Raw genomic sequence first — 22,869 nt, forward strand, 5'->3', positions numbered from 1 at the left:
TGTCTTTCCCTTGCTAGACTCTGGCTCCCTGGGGAAAGTGAAGGACGCGGCTGGTATGCATCAAGCCCTTCACTTAGTGAATGAACAGATGCTCAAAAAAAGTTACTGTGATTTAACTAATAATTACCAGGTAATCTGGTATATATACAGTACTTAAGTATATACTATATAGTATATAGAGAGAATATGGATGTCATGTTGAAGTGAGGTAAAGTTAACAGTATTTAGTACATTTTGCTCAGCACTTTGTTTCTGGCCACACTAAAAGGCATAGATAGCCACGTCCATGTCGAGGTGGGGAAGGGAGGCTTCTGAAGTCACTCTGGTCTGTCAGGCTGAGATGCAAACCTAAGTCTATGTCACTTGTACAATATTTAAAGCAAAGAATTCTACTGTTTATTTTATTTTATATTTTATTTACTTATTCCGGGGCACTTATATGCCACAGTGCACATGCGGAGGTCACAGGACAACTTGCTCCTGTTGGTTCTTTCTTTCTGCCATGTGCATCCTGGGAATAAGGCTCAGTGTGGTAAGTGCCTGTTACCAATTGATCCATCTTGCTCCACTCCTGCTAGCTTTTAAGGTTTTCGTGTGTTGTTTCTATTAAGACAGATTTCAAATGGATTTCAACAGCCTGAATATTCCTGAGCGAGTGCTTTTATTTGTTTTGGGCTATTTTCTGTGCCTCTAGTAGTTTTATAACTTGCTAAAATATTTATGTTATGTCAAGATATACAGATTTTATGGGATTATACTACTTTCCCCCTTCAAATCCCACTTGACACTCATAATTGCAAGCGTATCTCTTTAACAGGCCCAGAAAGCAATGTTAGTCATATGTTCGACTACTTTTCAGTGCTGCTCTCCATGAAAACCAAACACTTGTTTTTCTCTAACTGGCAATAAACATTTTTTTCTCATACCACCAGAGCAACCTTTCCTAGTTTATAGTCATTTTGATTTTTTAAATGGCGGTACCCACCTAAGGCAGCTATCATCTATGCAATTCGATTAACTAAATATATTTGCCTAGAAGTTTTAAATCATGTTTAGGACACTTCAGAAATTAGAGACTTGAGCCAGTTGCAGTGGTTCATGCTTTTGCATTTGGGAGACTGAGGCAAGTAGAAGTCTGAGTTTAAGGCCAGCCTGGTCTACATTGAGACTCTTAAGGCATCCAGGGCTACACACAGACAGACCCTACAAAAATGTAAATACAAATATATATACAAATATATAAATACACACACACACACAAACATATATATATATATATATATATATATATATATATATATATAGCCATACATTCCGGCAACCAAAATAATTTTCTCATCAGAAATTCTCCTACAGAAGGCCCCTTCTCTTCCCCTCTTCCTCGTTGCTCCCTTCTGACTTTCCATGTCTTCTGCCATAAGGTCTGTCTCCCTCCATCAGTTCTATGAGAAGATGGACTACACTTATCTTGGTGCTGACTTATCACCTTCTAGAAGAGTGGCTTGGTCAGCATAGGTGCTTGACACATCTGCGAGGGATAATTGACCCTGTCAGGTCATATTGGTTTCAGAATACCATTTGTCCACTTTCTATATTCTCCTGAGCATTCCCAATCACTCACTGCCTTTGAGTATTTGAGTATTGAGTAGAGCCAGCATTCTGTGTGCATCGCTGTAACAAACAGAAACACCTAAATGAAATCAATTCCCGGAGTTCTGCCTAGCGTCTCCAAAGAGGCATTTGATTGCAAGTGTGGCTATGAAGTGATGAGTTAATGTCTTCAAGTCGCATAGGGAAAGGCCTTATTCTTTCAGAGTTACTGAAAACGATCAAAGGCAGGAAGCTTCGAATTCCTATCAATGCAGCTGTTACCTTGACTGTCACTGAAGTCTTCTTCCTTGGCTTCTTCAGATAGAAATACACCAGGGCGACTTCTAGGTAGGAGTCCCTTAACAACCTAAAAACAATATGACGTTAGCCTCTGCCTCAACATTCTCTTGTGCAAATTCTGTGCCTGCTTCACCAACAGTGTCTGGGAGAGTGAATGGTAGGTATAGGCCAACCAGTACCCTCCTCTTTTTTTTTTTTTTTTTTTTTTTTTGGAGCTGGGGACCGAACCCAGGGCCTTGCGCTTGCTAGGCAAGTGCTCTACCACTGAGCCAAATCCCCAACCCTAACCAGTACCCTCCTAACCTATACACCTTTAGGCCACAGTTAGTAGAACCTTCCTCTGCAAGGAGAAGCTCTAGGAGGGTTCTCAGCATTCTTCTGGTCTTCTGGTAACAACAGCCCAAGTTATGACTAACTATGAAGCTTAGCCAAGACCTTTCTAGAACATTCCAGCAAAGAGTCCCTAAAGAAGTCAAAAGGAACAACACCATCTTTGAAAAGCCAGGCCTCTGTCTACTCTTCTATACTAGTTAAAATGGAAAGAGACAGAGAACTCCACAGAAGGTAGTAATAATAGTCAGATCTATATACGAACTATCAAAAGTATCAAGTAAAGCCTCAGATCTATAGATGAACTATCAAAGGTATCAGTTGAGGCCTCTCGTTTCAGTGCTGGTCTATCAGCAGTGACTTCCCCTCAATATTGAGGTAATTTCTGTACAGAATTAAGTAGACTTCTGGATGGCTACAGAGACTATGTAAATAAATCCTTCTGAACTCTCTCATACCCGAGTAAGGATCTTCTTCTTGTAAGCCAGTAGTCCAGAGGAAGTCCCTATAGCCTTGATATTGACAGGAGACTAGGTGAGAGCCAGTTTGCAGCCTAGAATGCCACTATGATAAAATGGCAGGCATCCCATCCTATAAAGGAGGCCTTTGGTCAGAGCCAAGAGCGGTAAGTTTGAGAAGCCAGTCAGTGAACCCACTGTCTGGATGAATCCAAGAGCACAAGCCATGTCATAACAAGCTCTCCCATTCATTCCTTTCTTGAATTTTCTGGGCACTACCACCCAGACTCAGACCACACAGGGGCAGTTTGACAAGAATGAAATGTCATTACCCTGGGTTTTGGTCATTTCTCAGGCTTATTTGAATAGCTTCAAAAAAGCTCTCTACGTGTGCAATTGGAGATTTCTCTTCCATCAGCATTTGACGTTCTATTCTGCCTGCAAGAAGAAAAAGATAGCTGTAAAGGTGATTTCCCATATTTTGTCTATCATGCTGCAGACTCTGGAAGCTGGACTCTTGTCCTCTGCAGGTCTGGGTCACTCCCTGATGAAAGATAAGCTCAGGATGAAAGAGAGTTTCCTTCCCCCTGAAGGTCTGCAATGCTTTCAATAAGGGCACCTTCAGCTTCCCAACATCACTGGCCTTACTGCCCACTTTTCTTACTTTGGGATTCCTCTCCTCTAACATCTTGCCCTCGTCTATTTCACAAATACCGAAAAGAGCTCAGCTGTATCCTTACATTCATTGCATCGCTACAAAGAGATGGAGCAAGCCTGAACGCTCTTTGAGGCTAAATGGATTTTTTAAAAAATGTGATATACGTGTATATGAATAATATTATCCAGCATCAAAAGAAAGAAATGTTGCCATTTGCACACAGGAACCTGGGGCACTACGCTAAACAAAAGAAGCCAGGCACACAAGGTGATCACTGAATGATGATTCTTATGTTAATTTGCGAATCCGAGAAAGCTTTGTCCTTGTAGTAGATAGAGGGTGGCGGTTGCTGGTATGTGGGAAACAGGGAGGTACCGGTAACACTTCAGTCAAGAGAGATGAGTTCTGCAGTCTACTCACTGTATAGCCTCGGGATTATAATTAGAGTGTATTATATACTTCAAAAGGACCAAGGAATTTGATTCTTAAACTTTCATGCAACAAAATAAAATGTTTTGGATAAGTTTAATTAGCTAGATTTAATCACTTCTGTATACAAATAAGCAAGCATTACACTGTACCTAAAATAAACAGTTTTTGTCAATTAAGAGCAAAGGTGTTTTATTGGGGGGGGGCGTGGAGGATGAGCCTAGTCTTTAATGTTTGAGTCATTTTTCCAGTATTATTTTTAAGTTTTAAGAATAAACTTAATGAAAGCTGGATAATGGTGTCCTGTGCCTTCAGTCCCAGCACTCAGGAGGCAGAGGCAGGCAGATCTGAGTCCAAAATCAGCCTGGCCTACAGAACAAGTTTCTGGACAGCCAGGGCTACCCAGAGGAACCCTATTTCAAAACTATATATATATATATATATATATATATATATATATATATATATATGCATTCACAAATACATAAATAAAATAAACCTATTGAAAAACAAGCTCTTTAAAAAGCCAGCAAATAATTGCAAGTACTTAGAGATCATTAATTGCAAATACTTAGAGATTATGTCAGTGCCCACCCCTCACGTCAACAATCATGGTGAGCACCATCCTTCACATACAGGAACTGAGACAGCTCCCCTGTAGCAGAAATACCAGAAAAGGAAAATCTACATCATCATGAGTAAGAGCCACCATTTTTGTGCAGCAGGAAAGGGACTGGGGGGTGAGGAGAACAGGGGTCCCATTTGGACATTCTCATTTAATTGCTGCTGGCATATAAGATGTTAGCTCTCACATGACACGTCTATTTCTGTAAGTAACAGCAACTGTTACCCTGTGGTTTTCTTGTAGCTACAGTGGCCATGGTAAAATCATATGAACGCACTGTCTGTAAGTTCTAAAGGCACCTGTTCTACAGTTATTAAATTTTAATTTAATGTTATCTCTTACTTATAGAATGTAACCAGACTCTCTAACTAGGTACTTAAATAATGGAAAACACTAAATGTATTATTATCATTTCATAATAAATCATCTTTATTGTAATTAATAACTTGTTTTGTTATTATTTAACAAGTACATATTTCGAAAGATTTATTTTTAATGTTTTAATATTTTCTTTTAATGTGTACAGATGGTTTTGTCTGCATGTGTGTCTGTATATCATGTGTATGCCTGGTACCTGAGGAGGCCAAAAGAAGTCATTAGAGCCCCTGGAATTTAAGTTACAGCCATGTTCATGCTGGAAATCAAACCTGGGTCCTATGGGGAGTCAGTGATCTTAACTGCTGAGTCATCTCTCCAGCTCTAAATTTTAATTTTTAAATTATGTATATATTTATGTATGTGGGGGGGTGTATATGTGAGTATCTGTGGAGTTACCCACTGAGACCAGAAAAACTTGTTGGAAACCATGGAGCTGGAGTCACAAGTGGTAACTCCTCCTATCATAGATGCTGGGAACTAAGCTTAGGTCTCCCTGAAAGAACATTGCATCCTAAAAACTGCTGAGTCATCTCTCTAGCCACATACTCTGTGGTGAAGTAGCTGATGTGACGGGTTTTTTTTTTTTTTCTAACCAAACACTAAACTTTATATGAGGACATCCATTAACAGTAAGTGTAGCTAAAACTGAATGAGAGGCCTTTGATCAGAACCTGAGATCGACAGGGAACGTTGAAGTGTCTTGCAGTCGCCAAGTTCTTTGTAAAGTCTATGGTTTTCGCGGTTGAGAAGTTGATTATTAATAACCACATACTTCTACAGGCTTTAACCCAGCTCTCATACCAGGTACAGCTTACCTTTCTGAAACAGAATTTCAGCCTCCACTTCATTTTCCTCTGCTGCAGTTGCCCTGCAGACCTTCAAAGCCATGTCAAAGACGTGAAGAACAGGCAGCCACTTACCGATGTCCTTCTTCTTGCTGCTGGAATACACCTGCTTGGCCAAGGTGTGTCCTAAAGTAGAGCGGATGGGTGGAGGCAAAACAATAAAGTCTTCAGTGACTGGAGCAAACCACTAAGTCAATGGACTTCTCCTCACAGTTCCTAATAATCATGAATCTCTTAAAGAGACACAACAGCCAATGAGTCAGTGAACTGCAACAGCAATTTGATCTCTGATAAATCTCCAATCTGCTATATTATTTTTAAAATCAACAATCGTCCCCCAAGTCGCTCCAGTTCTCAGCTTTTCGTGATGCTTATAAAGCAACCCCCATGCTCTTAGGATGATGCTGTTAGCAGAGAACATCTGGAAGTTGTATATTGTTCACTATTAGTAAATGTGCATATATTGATAGGCAATGCTTTTCCTGCTATGAAATGAACTGGTTGCTTATTATGTAATATCCTGTCATCATCACAAAGCTCTTTATAGACAAGGGCTACATGCCATTTTCCTTAGTAGCTCTCATATTTAATGACTGCATGGAAGAATTATTAATCAGAAGAAATATTTTTTCTTTTGTTTTTTTAAGACAGGGTTCCTCTGTGTGTGCTGCCCTTGAACTCACTCTGTAGACCAGGCTGGCCTTGAACTCAGAGATCAGCCTGCCTTTGTCTCCCAAGTGCTGGGATTAAAGGCATGAGCCATGTCTAAAACACTGTTCTATATAACATCAAATACTGACATAAAAAATATTCTTTACATGTTTGAGTACTAAATTTAAATAAGAAAAAATGAGAGCTAAGGCTTGTTAAATGTTTCCCTACATGCCAAGTAGCATGTCATGAAGTCCACATGGATTGCCCTTGTGATTTACAACACTGAGTGGACAACATTTGACAGAAGACAAGGTGATACCCCAAAGTTGTAAGGAACTTGCCCAAGGTCACATGACCATGATTAGAAGCTAAAGTATCCTAGCCTCATGGCCCACCCCTAAAACTACAACACAGTATCCTAAGTGTGAGGTCATAGAACTGCTGATTAACTGAGAAAATAAACAGCAAGACTGTAGTTAAAACGACAGTCACAAGAAAAAACAAAAACAAAAAAAACAAAACGTAGGACATTGTGGGAGCAGCATATGGATCTGTCCTATCCCGATCTTGAAAGGCCCCAGAAGCTTGCTAGCTTGCTAGACAGCATGGTTGTCTAGGTCAGTGGGTGACAACCTTGTTTACCTCTGTTTGATGTGTGTGTGTGTGTGTGTGTGTGTGACTTCACACACACACACATACACACACACACACACACACACACACACACACAGGATCAAAAAGAGCAAGTAGCAAAATTCCCGTGATGTAATCTATGCTGTAAGGAGAAACTGTCGAGAAAGCTAGTTGCAGACGCCTTTGTGCTGCATAATATTGAAATGTTCCCTTTCCCAGTAAACACCAACTCTCAAAGAAAAAAAAAACTGTTGTGAAACTGACATTGTTTTGACAGAAAGGAGCTTGTGGTTTTGTTTTTAAAGGCTGTATTTAATATAATACAGCAGGAAGCAAGCCGTTCAGCTTCAAATGCATCTCCAAAGAAGCAGCAGTGTTGTCAGTGACGGTGACAGATCCTCAAGACTGGGACGTCAGGAAAGCCGAGAGTAGATTTGATTTTATACAATCTGTGCTCTGAGCTCATGCAGAACTCAAATAAGAAGCAGCTTGTGGGACTAAATATGTAGGGGGTAAATGGCTTGAATGTGGTCATCAACTGAGCTGCACGGAGAAGCCAGCCAGTTGCTTTAACCCATCCTCAAGGAGGCTTACAAGACACAATGATCTATGGAGTGAAATCCGTATGTCAGTGGCAAGTATGCAGAATGGATCAAAGGAGAAGAGATAAGGGGGCGATTCTCGGGAGATGGTACCCCAAGCATATGCTTACTGGACTCCCTGTGCCAATCCAATCCTACTGCTGATTCTCTTGGCTGAACAGCTACTGGTAGAGGAGGAAAGAAGGTTTTAGAAGATGACAGATGACAACAGAGAGAGCCACCACCAGGTTTCTGCTCTCTGAACAAACAGGACTCTAACAAACAGTCAGGAAGGCTTATGTCAAAGATCAGAGATGGTACCCTAAGGAGAACCTAAATGCTCTCTGTGGAATTCTCTGTGAGTTCCAGAGAACGGTAACTGTGGCTGGCTGCCTCCCGAATTTCCTAAGAGGGATCAGACAATGGACTGAGTCCTCTGAAGTCCTGAACTCAAAAATGCCAGCTGGCCTTTGTTGCTTCCCCTGGAGCCTCTCTGGGGAATTGAGACTTTTAAAAATAGATGTGGAACCAAGCCACACAAGCAGAGCCTGTTCTTCTGACCATCATGAGAAGATTGTGAAAGTTAGACCTGAAGAACAATAAGGAGACAAGAATAGGCCACGAAAAAAAGAGCCAGCAGCCATAAAGAGGACCATCAAAGATGGCTTCCAGAAGAGAGAGCATGAGTGAAATAGCATGAATGTATATATGTATGTATTTATGTTGAGGATAGGGTAACAGAAGAGCATATAATATACATGTGTACATGAATACATACATATATATATACACACATATATATGAGACTACATGAATACATGCATGTATATTCACACATATATATGAGACTACATGAATAGATACATATATATGTATATACATATGTACACATGTACATATATACATATACACATATACACATATACACATATATACATGAGCCTACATAGAAAAGCAAATTGTTAGCTAATTTTGAGAGGGTGGTCAATGTCAAAATTGTTAATTATTATTAAGATCAATTAGATTAAGCTTATATCATAAATTATAAAAATAGAACTACCACCAAAAGATGATAAAGTATAAGAACAAATATTATCAACACTTAGAGTGCATACTGTGATCCCAGCAGCGAGCTGGACATTTTTCTCATTTAATCTTCTACGAGGGGAATGCCATGACTGTTCCTTGGATGTTTACGTTCTCTCCCATTTGTACGTTAAAATGCCCTCCCCAACAGTAATGGTATGTATATGGAGAGGTCAAGCTTTGCCTGTGATTATGAAAGCTGAGCCCTGCGAACGGGCTGGGTGTGCTGTAGAATAGCTCGGCAGAGCCAGTTTGCTGCTTCTGTCACAGAAGGACCAACTGAAAGAGCCAGCTGTGATGAGGATGCACCGTCGCAGAATGTTAAATCTTGGCTTTGGACTTCGACTCTCCAGGAATAAGGGTAATAGATTTCTACTATTTACAAACTGCCTAGTCTAGGGTAACTTAGAGCAAGTGGGCTACTATGGCCTTGGTTCTGAAATGAGAGAACTACAAAGAAGCTAAATGACACTCTTGAGATTTTCACGAGGGTATCTAGCACCCAAGGGAGAATGGAGGAAGTGGGTGAGGAATAGCTAAGAAGAAACCTTCCTTAGACAGGAAGAAACTTTCCTGCAGGTGCCAAGGGCTCAACTGTTTTCTACATAGATAAAGAGGGGATAAGAACCCAGACATGTGTTAGTTTCCTGAACTACAGAGCTGAAAGAAGAGATCTAACAGGAAAGAAGGAAGGGCAGGTCTTTTGGAAAAGAAAACAAAAGTTAGACTAATGCTACAGTTCTCTTTGGAAACGTTTGAGTATGAGAATAATGGAATAGGACCCACCAAACTCCAGAGAAAAGACCACAGCCATAAGAAAAGATGCTTATGCTGGGCTGTGACAGAGCATCAGTCGCCTGCCATGGTGAAGAAAAGGTATTAGTGGGAAACAAGGCTTCAGAGAGCATTGTGTGGACCGCCGGGGAGGGCGTGGGGCATGGGGGAAGGTTCAACCAACAACCACAGAGCAGAACAGAGCTGGGAAAACAGAGACCCATGAGAAGACAAGCAAGGAGAAGGCACAAGTACTGGCCCAGTGGTAGGATGTCTATTCTCAGATGCTATGAGTTATAAATACCACCTCTCTAAGAGAAAGAAGAAATAGTTTAAAGGGAAAAAAAAAGAACCCCATGATGCCCTGGACCTGGACCATATCATAGGAAGCCTTTTACGCCACAATATTGGTGTAAGGAATGATCCACTGAAATAGAAGACGTCATGGTAATTAGGAAACCAGAGGAAATAGTAAGGAGGGCACAGTGCCTAGGAATCTACAAGTTGAGGGAGCCGAGCGCCAAGAAGATGCAGGGGATGTGGATACTGTGGGATACTGAGCGGCCTGTGCAGGCAAGATTGGAAAAGAACGCTTTGGGGTTGTAACTGAGCCTTGGTCAATCAACAGTGATTTGTGTCATCTGAATAGAGAATAAAGTAAAACAAGGAGTTGAAGGAGTTGGGGAAGAACCAAGGGGATGAAATCTATCTTTTAAGAGCCCAGATGTAAAGTATCATGTAAGGCATGTGGGACCGTAACTTCCGGATGAACATAAGAACTGAGGAAGTGGGGTGTGCTTAAACCCCAAGAATCTCAGCTGCCTCCTCCCAGTTTCCAATGCCCGCTCTGAGAACACCAGCTGAGAGGACTCAGGGGCACTCAGTCACCGCACCTAGAAGTCTTCTCCATGCTCATACGATATCTAGATAGCCTTAGCCTTCAGCCAATGACCTTCCCTTCTGCATATCTCACGCCCTTTCCCATAAAAGTATACACCCCCCCCGTTTACCCTGAATAAAGTGTATGCATCTACATCCACCCCTGGTTAAGCAATATGAATAAGCAAGGATCATCTCAGAGAGCTGCTTCATTAACGATCACCACTGTGTTGTTAAGACTCCAGGCCTGCTCTCTCTCCTACCCCTCCAGTACTCAGTACTTGCTCCAGTCAGATTGGATGCTGCTTGCCCCAGACTCTGCTTATGCTTCCTTGCCTCATGCTCAGATGCCCTGAGAGGAAACATGGACCATGGACCCCCATTCCTGACTTCCTCATCAGGTGGTACACCAGCGCCACCCAGGTAACCAGAGAGGAGACAGGGAACCATGGCATTGGTCCTAGGTCCCAGATCCTGCTTTCCCCTTCTGGTCTGGAGCAGTGAGCAGGGACACTGATGCCCCAAAGGGAAACACTGGCTGTAGACTGCCATCTCCTCTCTGAGCCTGTGAGTTAGCAGTGCCCAGACACTGCTGGTGAAGAGAGGCAGAACAGAGCATTAGAGCATCAGGAGGGTACAAGGTGCTTAAGGATAGATTATTGTTTTCCTTTGTATGTCTGTTTCTTTTTTTACAAGTAAAGATTTTAAACATATTAATATACTGAAAGTCAAAAGGAAAAGGTGATCTCAATAGTCAGAGGGTGGAGGATATGTGAGGGAAGGGAGGAATCTCTGAGGCCAGCCCCTGGGAAGCAGACAGGCACCTGAGAGCCAGAGCAAGGCCAAGAGGCTGGGCTATGAGGAGTGAGACTGTTCCCCTGACACAGGAGTAAGGCACAGGACTGCCAGATTAGTACCCAGGCTGATGAGAAAGGCTTCCCAAAGGGCCTAGCCTGCAGAGAGCAGTACATCTATGCCCCTGTTTTACACTGCCTAAAACAACCATGGCACCTGGAATTCAAAGTGTTCTTAGCTGAAAATCCATTCTTAACATGCATCATGGTAGAACATGGAAATGATGGCTTCAAGACTCCTTGTTTCATAAAAATACAGAGTCTGGTATTCCCCACATTTATATGGCATGGATTTATTGCTTAAAATGTTACAAACAAGATATTAGAGCATTGGGGAAAGGCATGCCACTATCGTCAACACATTAAGACAATGTTCCTTCCATGGGCATTGTTTTTAGAGAGACGGGTGCATCAGTGATAAGCAGCAGACAAAATGCTGTTCCGTATTCCTCTCTCTGAAACCTTTCTCAGTTTGACATAAATGTGAAATAAAAAACCCAGTTGTAATTTAGAGAAAAAAAAACTAGTGTATTGTTGAGTAATGAACCCATACCTTGTGTTTCTAGGTTTTCTCAATAAAGTAAACTGTGAAAATAATCTTGTTACAAATGATTGAACAACTGGATAAAATGCAAACGTCCAAAGCAAATAGTTTCACCTATTATGACTGCTGTAATTAAGCTCAGGAGAAGAAGGTCACCCATAGACCACAACTCCCAGCATGTGGTAAGTAACCAAAACCTATTTGAGCATGCAGAGCCTGGGCTCCTATCATACCAACCCTTTACGTTATGATAGCTTACTTGAAAAATCAATTAAAAATTCCTACCAGTTACTCTAGGAAGGTAGATGTTTAAGTGTTCTTACCAATCCTCAATTTTATTTTGGCCAGTAACATGATGTGAGGAAGGTAGATATTCTTCAACGGTTGTAGTGGACTCGCGTAGTCAGCATCTGAGAGGGGGAATTCAATGGTCTCTCCAAAAGTTAGCATCTGGGGAAGACATACTGTAGTCAGTATGGGGAGGGAGGGAAAGAAGGAGGGAGGAAAGGAGGAGGGAGCAAGGGAAGGGGGGAGAGAGAGAGGGAGGGAGGAAAAATGGCAGAAAAGTACATTTCCAAGTCTGTGGCTATCAGAAACATTCCTACCTGAGCAATAAGAATTCTGTGAGCTTGATTCAAGAAAATTAATTTGTTCTCTTTTGAAGATGCTTTCTTGAATTTCTCAGCTTTCGTTAAGTCATCCATCAAAATGAGGCTTTTAGCCAGGGTTAACCAAGATCTGGGTGAAAGGAATTCGCTCCCTTCCAGCAAATTGATAATTTCCTATTGAGAGAAAAGGACTCTGTGTTTCCCAGTTCATTGATGAGCTCTGGCCATGGTACCAGACACATGCGCATTGGGGTTGAGAATCCCCTCCTTTCAATTCAACTGGGATTTCCCTTAAACATGGGTCTGAACACTCCCCTGTCTCCCGTACCTGAAGCTTTCCTATGATGTCTGCCTTAAAGTGCTTTTCCTGAAGGCCCAGGACCACGGCTTGCATTAGTAACTCGGCCAGAACCTCGGTGTCATCGGCGCTCTTCGCCTCTGTGCATACTTCATTGATAAGGCTCAGACAGTCCGTCAACTCACTCTCTAATGCAGACAGGCGAGATTGAGATGCACGAGGAAGGAAGAGAGGACTTGTGTATAATGTCCCCAATGACCAAAGAGTACATGAAACACAGAGTTGGGGCTGGGGAGTTTCATATTTTGGGTCAAAGAAGTTTAGTCCAAATGCTAGAAAAGTCATGTTACTGCATGAAATGATTTGACTTGGGAGGTGGACAGACACATGGAAATGGGTAGGTGCACAACTAGACAGCTATCAGGCACTGTGGGAGCTACTCTTTACACAGGCCAAGCTGTTATCAAAGACTGTAACGTCTGTCCCTTTCTGTCTGACAATAATCCCAGTCGTAGGTAAGGTATCTCTCCGTTTTCCAGAGAGGAAGGGGAAATGCAGAGCCATGGGAGACTGAGTAGAAGGTCAGCAATGGAACCCTATGTTGTTGGCTTGTGAGCTCCATGCATAGACGCCTTCCTGAGACCTAGGCAAATGTATTTTACTCTCCCCCTCTGCCTCCCCCCTCTCCTTCCCCCTTCCCCTCCGCCTCCCTCTTCCCTCCTTCCTCCCCCTCCCCTTCCCCTCCTCCCTCCCCCATCCCCTCCTCCCTCCTCCTCCCTCTCCCTTCCCCTCCCCCTCTTGTACAGAGGACTATAAGGAATCACTGTTTTTGTTTAACAACCTGTGCTTTAAATTCTGGAAAGAGAGCAAGCTAGAAAGTTGTAAGCATCATCACTGACATATTCCTATAAAACGCTGGCTGTCCCTTATGTCAAATGGACCATACGGAAACACATTAGTTAAAGTACCTTTCATGATTCCAATACCACGAATCTGTGCAACAAACGAAGTTACCAACATCAAGCGGCACCTCAGCCAAAGGTGAATATTGAAGTATTCCCGGCAGTTCAGGGAAACTGGGTCTAAAAACTCGCCGTCATCTTTATTTTCTGTGGTCTGAACAACGTTAAAAGACGAGGTTATCTTCCCATTGGACAGTATGAGTATTCTAGCCTGAGGCTAAGCAGGAGCCGAGAGAAAGCGCCCAACAGCACTTCATGGTATCACATTTTAAATTAAGAAGTTTTTGTTGAACATTCTGTAAACCGTAAGATGTACATAAAAGAGACGAGTGAGGCTGTCTGCTATTCCAAAATCCTCTATTAATATTTTACGGCACATTTTGGTCCATCTCTTCTCTGTATGTTTCTACTCAAAAGCAGAACTAACGAGGTGGTCAGAGGATAAGAGTTCCTACTGCTCTAGCAAAGGACCTGGGGTTGGTTCCCAGCGCCCGTATGGCAGCTCACAATCCCTCTAACTACATTTCTGTGGAATCTAGTGGCGCCATCTGCCTCCCGCTGGTTACTGCACACACACACACACACACACACACACACAGTGCACACAGATGCAAGCAAAATACTCTTACACCTGGCTTGTATGGGATGGGTGATTTCATTGGAAATGTGTAAGACCCCAGCAAGGCTCTGTGTAACAGATATTTCTATACAGACTCCTAAGCAATTTGATGTTAAGTTATGCAGCCTTAGTAGGTCCAGCGACAGCTTGTGATGAGCTGTCAGGCAGACATTAGAGACCCTGTATGGGGAAGGCCGAGTGTGAGGAACCCCAGCTGGGAGAGGAAGACTGAGTGTCCTGCTTGCCCAGTCCAGGAAATGAACTCAAGAGTGGCAGGAGAGCGCATCTTGGGAAATCTTTCTGTTGATGGGGCTGTATGGAGCCTCCCCACAGTGACACATCTGCATGTGTCTTTTGGTGATGGCTGTATCGACCCTGAACTGCTCACAAATGATAGGGCACAAAAGTTTTGAAAAGGTCTTAAGGGGCCTTCCTCCATGAAGAGAATAAATGGGATTTCCACGAAGACACTTCGACCCTGATTTCGCTGTTACTTGGGCTTTCCCATTTTGTGTCATCCATATAGCTGGTCAATTGCTTACTGTGTCCTTCACTATGGAAACATGTACTCTGCAGTGTGTCTTGTAGGGATGTTAAAATCATACGTACAGAAGTTTCTGGAGAGGTGGGGCTGCATGGCTCTTCTGGTAGTCTCTTTTTAAAAACCTTCGAATCCTGGAGAAGCTTCAGTGTGCAATATATAATGGCGGTGCTGAAACCGAGGGAGGGTTTTGACTGTTACCGGTGACAGAATTTGTGTGTTATTTCGCCACTCTACTTCCTATGAAAATGTCCACACCCCCAGCCATCCTCAAAGGGTATCTCCTTTCCCTGTTTTAGTAGTGTTGGAGCACTGCGGTCCTCTTCTCATCATGACATTTAATCACAGCATAGAATTCTAAACCCACAAGGACAGTCACAAAGGCATAATAATGATAATAATAATAAAAATGATGATGATGACGGTGATGATGATAATAATAATAAAGTCCCTTTCAATAAAAAAGAACTGGATCAAAGAATAAAGAACTAATGTTTCCATCATTTAAAACAGATCAAACACAGAGCTTCCAGTTCTGCCTCCTACAGCCGACCTTACTCCATGACAAGTCCTCAGTCATGAAGAGCTCTCCGGCTGTTCAATGCACACTGTTCGACCCATCAGTCTGTCAGTTTAACCCACAATGTATGACCACTGTCTGTGAGCCCCTCATCTCTCCACCCCATTCACTTCTGTCCAGGTCATTGGTATCTCCAAGTTGGAAGACCAAGGCAGGTTCCTAGCTCACCTCCTACTCTCACCCTCACCCACAATGGCTACAACAAACTCCTCAAGATGTCTGGCTTTTACCAGAGTCTTCCTTGGACTCTGGTCAATACAATTCCTTCTTTGGGTTGGGGTTACCAAGGTTTCCGGTCTAGTACATGGCTGGCTTCATCCGCCTTAGTGGATGCTCATATGAGAGGCAGCTTTTGTCTATGGTTCTCTGAATGTGTGCTATACGGGCTCAATTTCCGGGCTGCACTTTAAGAGCATTTTTGTTGTTTGGCAAATATGTTGCCTTGTGGATGGAAAGCTCTATGTTAGCATTAACCATGGAGCCAGAATGTTTCCCCTTCTCCCCATAATTCACACCTTAGGAAACAGATGACTGGCGTTCACCACCTGTCAGATGCCATATTGAGTCATTTTTGTGAGTTAAGTCTCTTACTGCACCACACACACACGTGCTATGAGTTCAGGATGGGTGTTATTACTTATTCAATGTACGGAGTAGGAAATGGACACCAGAAATATCAAGCTTTCCAAAGTCTCTCTCTCTCTCTCTCTCTCTCTCTCTCTCTCTCTCTCTCTCTCATTCTCTCCATCCATTCCTCCTTCCCTCTCCATTTCCCTCCCCTCCTTCTTTCCCTGTCTTTCCTTCCATCTCTCCCTCCCTCCCCATCCCCCTCTCCCTTTCTCCTCCCTTCCTCCCTTCCCTCTCTCCAGCTCCTCATTCTAACCAGTTTGGTGGCACTGGGTCCTGCGGTGGGGTTATGCTCATTACTGTCTGTTGTCACTGCTGACTGCACTTGTCACCAGCAGTAAAGGTGCTCTTGGCCGTGCCAAAGGGTCTTGTCTTGCATTCTGCCTAGCATGTTAGTATCACACACCTGAGGTTTTCTCTAAAGAAATCTTATCTATATGGTCATCTTATTTATAAAAGTGGTTGCGGCCCTCTTTTTGCTATGTGGGTTATACTCTAGTCTTGTATTTATTGCTTTGAGTGTCACACTTCAGTGGGACACTGTGATCCTTCCCTGCTGCCTCCATTCTCGGTCCTTTGTGAGGGCCTCCATGCCGTTCCATGATCCTGGCTCATTAGCGAAGACACCTGGGTCTAGGTGTGAGCACAGGACAAAGCAACGTGAGTCAGATAAACGTGGTGCATGGACTGAAAGAGGTGGACTGGATTGGGCGGGCATTCCTGAGATATCCAGCCTGGTCTCACTGAGCCCTGAGCCCAGCCTCTGCCTGTCCCTCCCTGCTCGGCTAAGTCAATCAGAAAATTGTCTCGTTTGTTCAAGTTGCATCAGGTTGGGATTCTGTTGCTTGAAAATAAGCAACATTAAACGATACACATAATCTCAGTGATTTTACATTTGTGGTGATGATGGTGATGATGGTGGTGGTGGTGGTGGTGGTGGTGGTGGTGATGGTGGTGGTGGTGGTGGTGGTGATGATGATGATGATCTACGTGAGGGCACACAGGTGCCATGGCATACATGTGAGTTTAGAGGCCAGCTTTGGGGAGTCAGTTCTCTCCTTCTGCCTTTATGTGGGTTCTGGGATTACACTTAACTTGCCAAGCTTGCACAGCAAGTATCTTTATTGGCTGGACCATCTTGCCAACCCAATAATATGCAAGTTTCTTCTATAATTTGATAACTGCTGACTCCTCTTTCTCTTTTATATTGTTTTGTGTCTTTGTTATAGTACAATTTTTTTGATCCTCCTTACTAATTTGAAAGATGCATGTTCTGGCTTAGGTTTTTAACAGCAGTGACTTTTAATGATTTTAAAAATGACTTTATTAATCCATTTTTAAAAATATAACTTCTCTATTGGTCACAGGGGAGTGATGAAGCGAATTGTGGAAGGTGAAGGATTTTCTATGTTAACTGTGCTTTTTCCTTCCGTACCTGCTCAGTAGCTGTATCTTATGTAACAGCCCAGCTCGTGACTAACTGCTGCCTTGATGATGCATCCGACTTTCCAACACTCGCACTCAGTTATACGCAGTGTATTATTGGTACTGAGAGCAAACCCACTGCCGAGCCAACTGCTAGCTATTTCAGCAGACTGGCTCTCCGGGTTCTTCAACATTTGCCTCTCACTGGCTACATCATTTCTTCAGACTCATCCTTGGCTCGCCCGGCCAATGTTTGGTTGATGAGCTCTCTGTGAATTAAGCTATTTTGGGGGAAGATACCCAGTTCTTCCTCTGCTGGTCCCTGCTTGGTATCAGGGATGAATTCAGACCGTCCATTTTCATCTACAGGTACCCTTTGAAAATACATTTGCCCAAATCTAATTATTAATAAGCGTAATCTTTAGTACTTCGCTGAGACCATTGTACTTTTCATGTCTTTGCGAATCCTTTCAACAAGAAATCGAGAGACAAGACTGTGGATGTAGAGCACCTGCTGCTCTTGCAAAGGACCTGGTGCCAGTACCCAGTATTCCCAATGGCTAAATCCAACTCCAGGGGGCCTGGTGCCCCCACTTTGGCCTCTGTGGGCACTGCATGCATGTGTTGTTCATAAATGCACACAGGCAACACACACACACACACACACACACACACACACACACACACACAGAAGTGAGGGTAGGAACTATCTGATGGAATCATTTGATCGACATTTGATGGCATTACACTTCACCTGTACGAGGGGATAAAGATTTTCCCAGTGTTTGTGGACTGGTTACAGTCTCCAGTTTTTGAAAAAAGGTGTGTGGGATTGAACTGCACCTTTTAACAGCAGTAGCTTTTAATCCATGTCTTCCAGTGACTATAAGTAAAAATGGCATGACGTATTTATTGTATTTATAAGAAGTTTATGCCCACAAGTTTGTTTTTTTTTGTTCTGGTGTTTGGTGGTCACATGTAGGCCTTGCCTACTCCAGGCCAATGCTCTGCCACTGAATATAGCGTCTTCCCCCAGGGCACTGCACCCTCTAGGCCAGCACCCTTCTACTGAAGCAACAGCTACCTCCTCGGCTCTTGTTGCAAGCATTTCTCACACACACGAACACTAAAATAGTTTACAGATTAAATCAGTTGACATTTTTCTTTGAACTCAATTCTAATTTGATAAGTTTTTGGAGCTTCTGCTATTTAATTATGTTTCCTTATGTTGTTAATGAAAGCTTTTAAATTCATCTTGTATAGCCTAATTTTCAGGAATTTGTACACAGGGGGAAAGAGTTCAAGGCTCACCTGTGTCACGCTTAAGCTGTGGGATCTTGGGAAATGCAATTATCAATCTCTTTATAAAATGAGAATGATGATAACAGTTCCAACCACATCAACATGAATGATTTTGATGATTAAATTAGGATTCGTTTCTTAGGAAATGCATGCTGGGTATCTGCTTTGAGCCAGGAAGAAATCTAGGAGCCATGGATACAGAGGGCAGTAAACAATACAAACCAAAACCCCCACCCACCAAGGCTGACATTCGACGACAGTGGGATGTCTTTAGCAAACACACGCTAGCTATCAGCATCGTTGGTTTATTGATTTGGCAAGAAAAGTAGTAGAGGCCAAATTGATTTCTTCTTTTCTTTTTCCTTTTTTCTTTTTTTACTAAATTGTTAAGCAGCTTTCCAATATTTTAGCAATTATTGAATATTAAACTCCCGAGAGTGTGCTGGGTTGTGAAAACATCTGCAGCATTTGTTGACTACTTCCTAAGGTGCTGTTACTGCTTTTTGTTTAAAATGAATGGAAACAAGGAAGAGGAGAGCAACGAGCCTAACTGGGCCTCGGTTCATCGGCACTTACACTACCATCCCTGGATCAAGGGTACACACTTGGGGGCACCCTGTTGCTACAGGAAAGCTTCTCAGACTGGTCCTTCACAACTGTACCACCCAGGAAGAAGACAGTGATGTCCCCTCCATGGACTCTACCCATTCCAAAGCCTGGGTTCTGATATAAAGAGAAATGACATGAGCTTTGGCATACTGGTGACAAAGAAACCATGTGAAGCGTAGGACATACCAATGTGTCATAACCCTCTTGCTACTGTGTAGTTGCTTAGGGTATTTTTTTTCCTGTTGCCATAACAACATACCTGCAACTGAGAATGGAAGTGTACTTTAGCTCATTGTTCTAGAGCAGCAATTCTCAATCTGCGGGTCAAACCCTTTCCCAGGGGTCGCATATCAGACATCCTGCCTATCAGATGTTTATATTACCATTCATGACAGAAGCAATATTACAGTTATGAAGTAGCAGTGAAATGACACAACATGAGGAATTGTACTAAAGGGTCCCAGTATTAGGAAGGGTGAGGGAGGTTGGCCGAGAGGCTGACGTCATCACCTGGTAAGGGCTTCCTGCTGCATTATAACACAGTCGAGTATAATGTGGCGAGACGGAGTAAGCCTGCCATCTGCTCAGGCTTGCTTCTTACAAAGCCACCAATGCCAGCATTAGGACACTACCCTCCTGACACGATCTCTCAAAGGAGGTTGTATTGGTGACTTTCCTCTTGCTGTGATAAAATCCCTTCACAGGGTTTATCTTGGCTTACAGTTGCACAGGGATACAGTCCATCATGAAGTGGAAGACAGGACAATGGGTAGGGCAAGCATGGCCTTAGGAACAGAGGCTGCTCTATTTTTTTCCACATGTACAAAGAGACAAAACAGGAAGGGCAAGGATATAAAATGCCAAGCCCTCCTCCAGTGACACACTTCCTCCAGCAAGGCTCCACCGCCAAAAGTTTCCATAAACTCCCCAGAGGGCACAACCAACTCAAGACTAAGTGTTCAAACACACGAGCCTATAGGGGACATATCTCACTCAGGCCACTACAGAGATGTTGTTAGCATATGCCTCCAAGAGTTATGTTTCTAAAACACAAACTCCAGGGACAGGCATTTAAGCAACAGCAACTGAACAATGGAGAATTTCAAGTTCTTTGGTAGACAGAGAAGTCCAGAAATGTGACTCATTCTAATGTCTCAAATCCCAAGAGGCATTATTTTTGTCATAAAATCAAAAGGCTTGAATGTTTTCCCTTTCAGGCCATGAATTAAGTACAAAGAAAAATAGGAAGGAACATTTGCTTAAACAACGTCAAAAGGATGGAGCTCGGAAAGAGAGTCCAGGAGGAGAATCACGCTGTGGAAAGCTTTGATCCCATTTACTTCTTATTAACATTCATGACAAAAATGGTCAGTTTGTTCTCACGAAATCCATGCAGCTCACTCTCTCAGTCACCCTGGGGAAAGCACCTTTCAATTTCCTTGACACATAATTTTATTAGAAGTATCAGGAAATGTCAGGCATCATTTGGAAAGGGGGTTGTCCAACGCTCTCAGCAGTGCCCCAACCAAAGCTCATGGGGTGGGGGTCAAGTTCACGAAAGAGAAACTCATTCATCTTGACAGTAACCTTTCTCAAAACAAAGGCTCTGCTCCAAAGAGGCAACAGCACCAACATTGCTGCCGGGTTTGTGCCAGGAGCTACATTCACGTGTTTAAGACGGGAGCGTTCCGATATGCTGGCACGGAGTTGGCATATGCCTACCACACATCTGCCAAGTCTTCAGGTTAAAGCTCCACTATGACAACCCTGAATATCTTATAATTTTTCATTCTCATTACTTTCTCATTAAAAGGGAGCAGGCACTCATCACTGTCATCCTCCACACCAAAAGAGAAAAGAATGTGTACGGACAAATAAAGGAGGAGGTCAATGACCAAAACAAAGTGTATGTTTGTGCATGTGCATGTGTTCATGCATGTTGTCATGTGTGCATGTGTGTGCATGTGTGTGCACGTACGTGCATGCATGCATGTGTGTATGTGCATATGTGCATGTATGCATGTATGTGTGTGTGTGTCTCTGTGTGTGTGTGTATTCTACAGTTGTTGTTGCTCTCACATATAGTTTGAGGAAAAGAGCACTACTAGAAATCATATATTAAAAGTTTCTTTGCCCTTTAAAGTTTGTCAGGGGAAATAATTTATGATTAGGAGTAACGGTCTAAGGGGTTGGGGATTTAGCTCAGTGGTAGAGCGCTTGCCTAGGAAGCGCAAGGCCCTGGGTTCGGTCCCCAGCTCCGAAAAAAAAAAAAAAAAGGAGTAACGGTCTAACCACAAGCCTATAATTAATACATTTTCAATAGCTCTCAATAAAGTACAGCTATAAAAATATTATCACTATGGACTACTGTAACTCAAGTTTGATCTCAGTACTGCTGTTCGCCCCCACAAACTATAAATATCTGTAAAATTATTGGGGCCCTCTAAAGAGTACCATCAACATTTATCCTATCACAAATTGAGTTATTGAATGTTGAATTTATTTTAAGCTAAAAATAAATTACTATATATCAACAGAAATGGTACATTTTATGCAATAAAAATATTTTTTAAAATGTGAGCAGAGTAGCTTCCTTTACTGACTGCCCTTATAAAGGAAAACCCACCTTCATTCCTGCTTTAACGTCACTTTGTTGTTCTGTTTTATTTGATTAAAGTAAAGGGATAAGACTAAATCTCATATAAAATGTTTTTTCTTTGTGTGTGTGTGTGTGTGTGATATATGTGTGAATGCGTGTTTGTGAGTATACATGTGTGCATGCACATGTACACACCTGCATGTGAAGACCAAAGGTCAATGTCTCATCTCTTCCTCTACTGCTTCTTTAACCTTACTGAGACAAGTGCCCTCACTGAATGTGAGCCTCATTGCCTGCATAGGCTGGCTGAGCAGGAAGCCCTGGAGAATCCTCCTGTCTCTGTTCCCTCCCACCTCTAACTCGAGTGAGAGAGCAAGCCTTACAGGTACATCTCCCTTGGCAGGCTTTTTCACGTAGGTCCTGGAGACCTCAGCTCAGGTCCCCATGCTAGTTAACGAGCACTCAACCAGTTAAGCCATTGTCCCAGCCCCAAGTGCCCTCTTTAGATAACTACAAACATTTTTCTTTGATAGTTTCTCAGATGTGTGTAGCCATCTAGAGCCTTGTACCACACACTGACAAAGGTTTTCTATGTTAATAGCCATTGGTCTGTTCTGCTTTCAAAGATTTTGAAACACAGAGCACTTGTCATCAGCAAAGAGTTATATAAATACACAAATTATTGAACTACTTAATTATATAATTAAACACTATTTTCATGAACATTATCACTTATGGTACCAAATTCTCAGGATCATGTGACAAATTCAGATTCCCCAAAGTTCAGATGTTCCTTTGAAAGCTCGAATTTTGTCATAGGCAGCAGATACCGACAGATCTGTTCCTAGAAGAGAAGCAAGAGCAAGCAGCATACTTGCTTTTTCAAAAAACTGTCTGCCACATTTCCAAACGTGAACAGACACAGTCTGTCAGTTGTTTCTCAAATAAAGATGGTCGTCTACCAAAAGAGCATCTTGTTCCACTCTCAGTTCCATCACCCATGTGTTCCTCTTCAAGACAGCCATCAGCACTGGGATGCTACAGAAACATCCAAATGGTTCCACTGAAGACCCCACCAGCT

The 22,869-nt window shown here is 42.7% G+C and overlaps 1 protein-coding gene across 2 annotated transcripts in view; it reads right to left on the reverse strand.

Moving 5' to 3' along the window:
- The window catches only part of Cfap54 (cilia and flagella associated protein 54), a 283,006-nt gene that overhangs the window by 81,338 nt on the left and 178,799 nt on the right, over nt 1-22,869 (reverse strand). For both annotated transcript variants that reach the window (XM_087557147.1, NM_001447141.1), the window contains 8 exon segments: nt 14,715-14,817; nt 13,493-13,640; nt 12,555-12,712; nt 12,224-12,400; nt 11,942-12,068; nt 5,584-5,739; nt 3,011-3,116; nt 1,873-1,957 (listed from right to left, as the gene is read on the reverse strand). In XM_087557147.1, the coding sequence (XP_087413273.1) occupies nt 1,873-1,957; nt 3,011-3,116; nt 5,584-5,739; nt 11,942-12,068; nt 12,224-12,400; nt 12,555-12,712; nt 13,493-13,640; nt 14,715-14,817 (1,060 nt within the window).

The sequence above is a fragment of the Rattus norvegicus genome, chromosome 7 (assembly GCF_021556685.1).
Source record: "Rattus norvegicus strain SHRSP/BbbUtx chromosome 7, alternate assembly SHRSP_T2T, whole genome shotgun sequence".
NCBI lineage: Eukaryota > Metazoa > Chordata > Mammalia > Rodentia > Muridae > Rattus > Rattus norvegicus.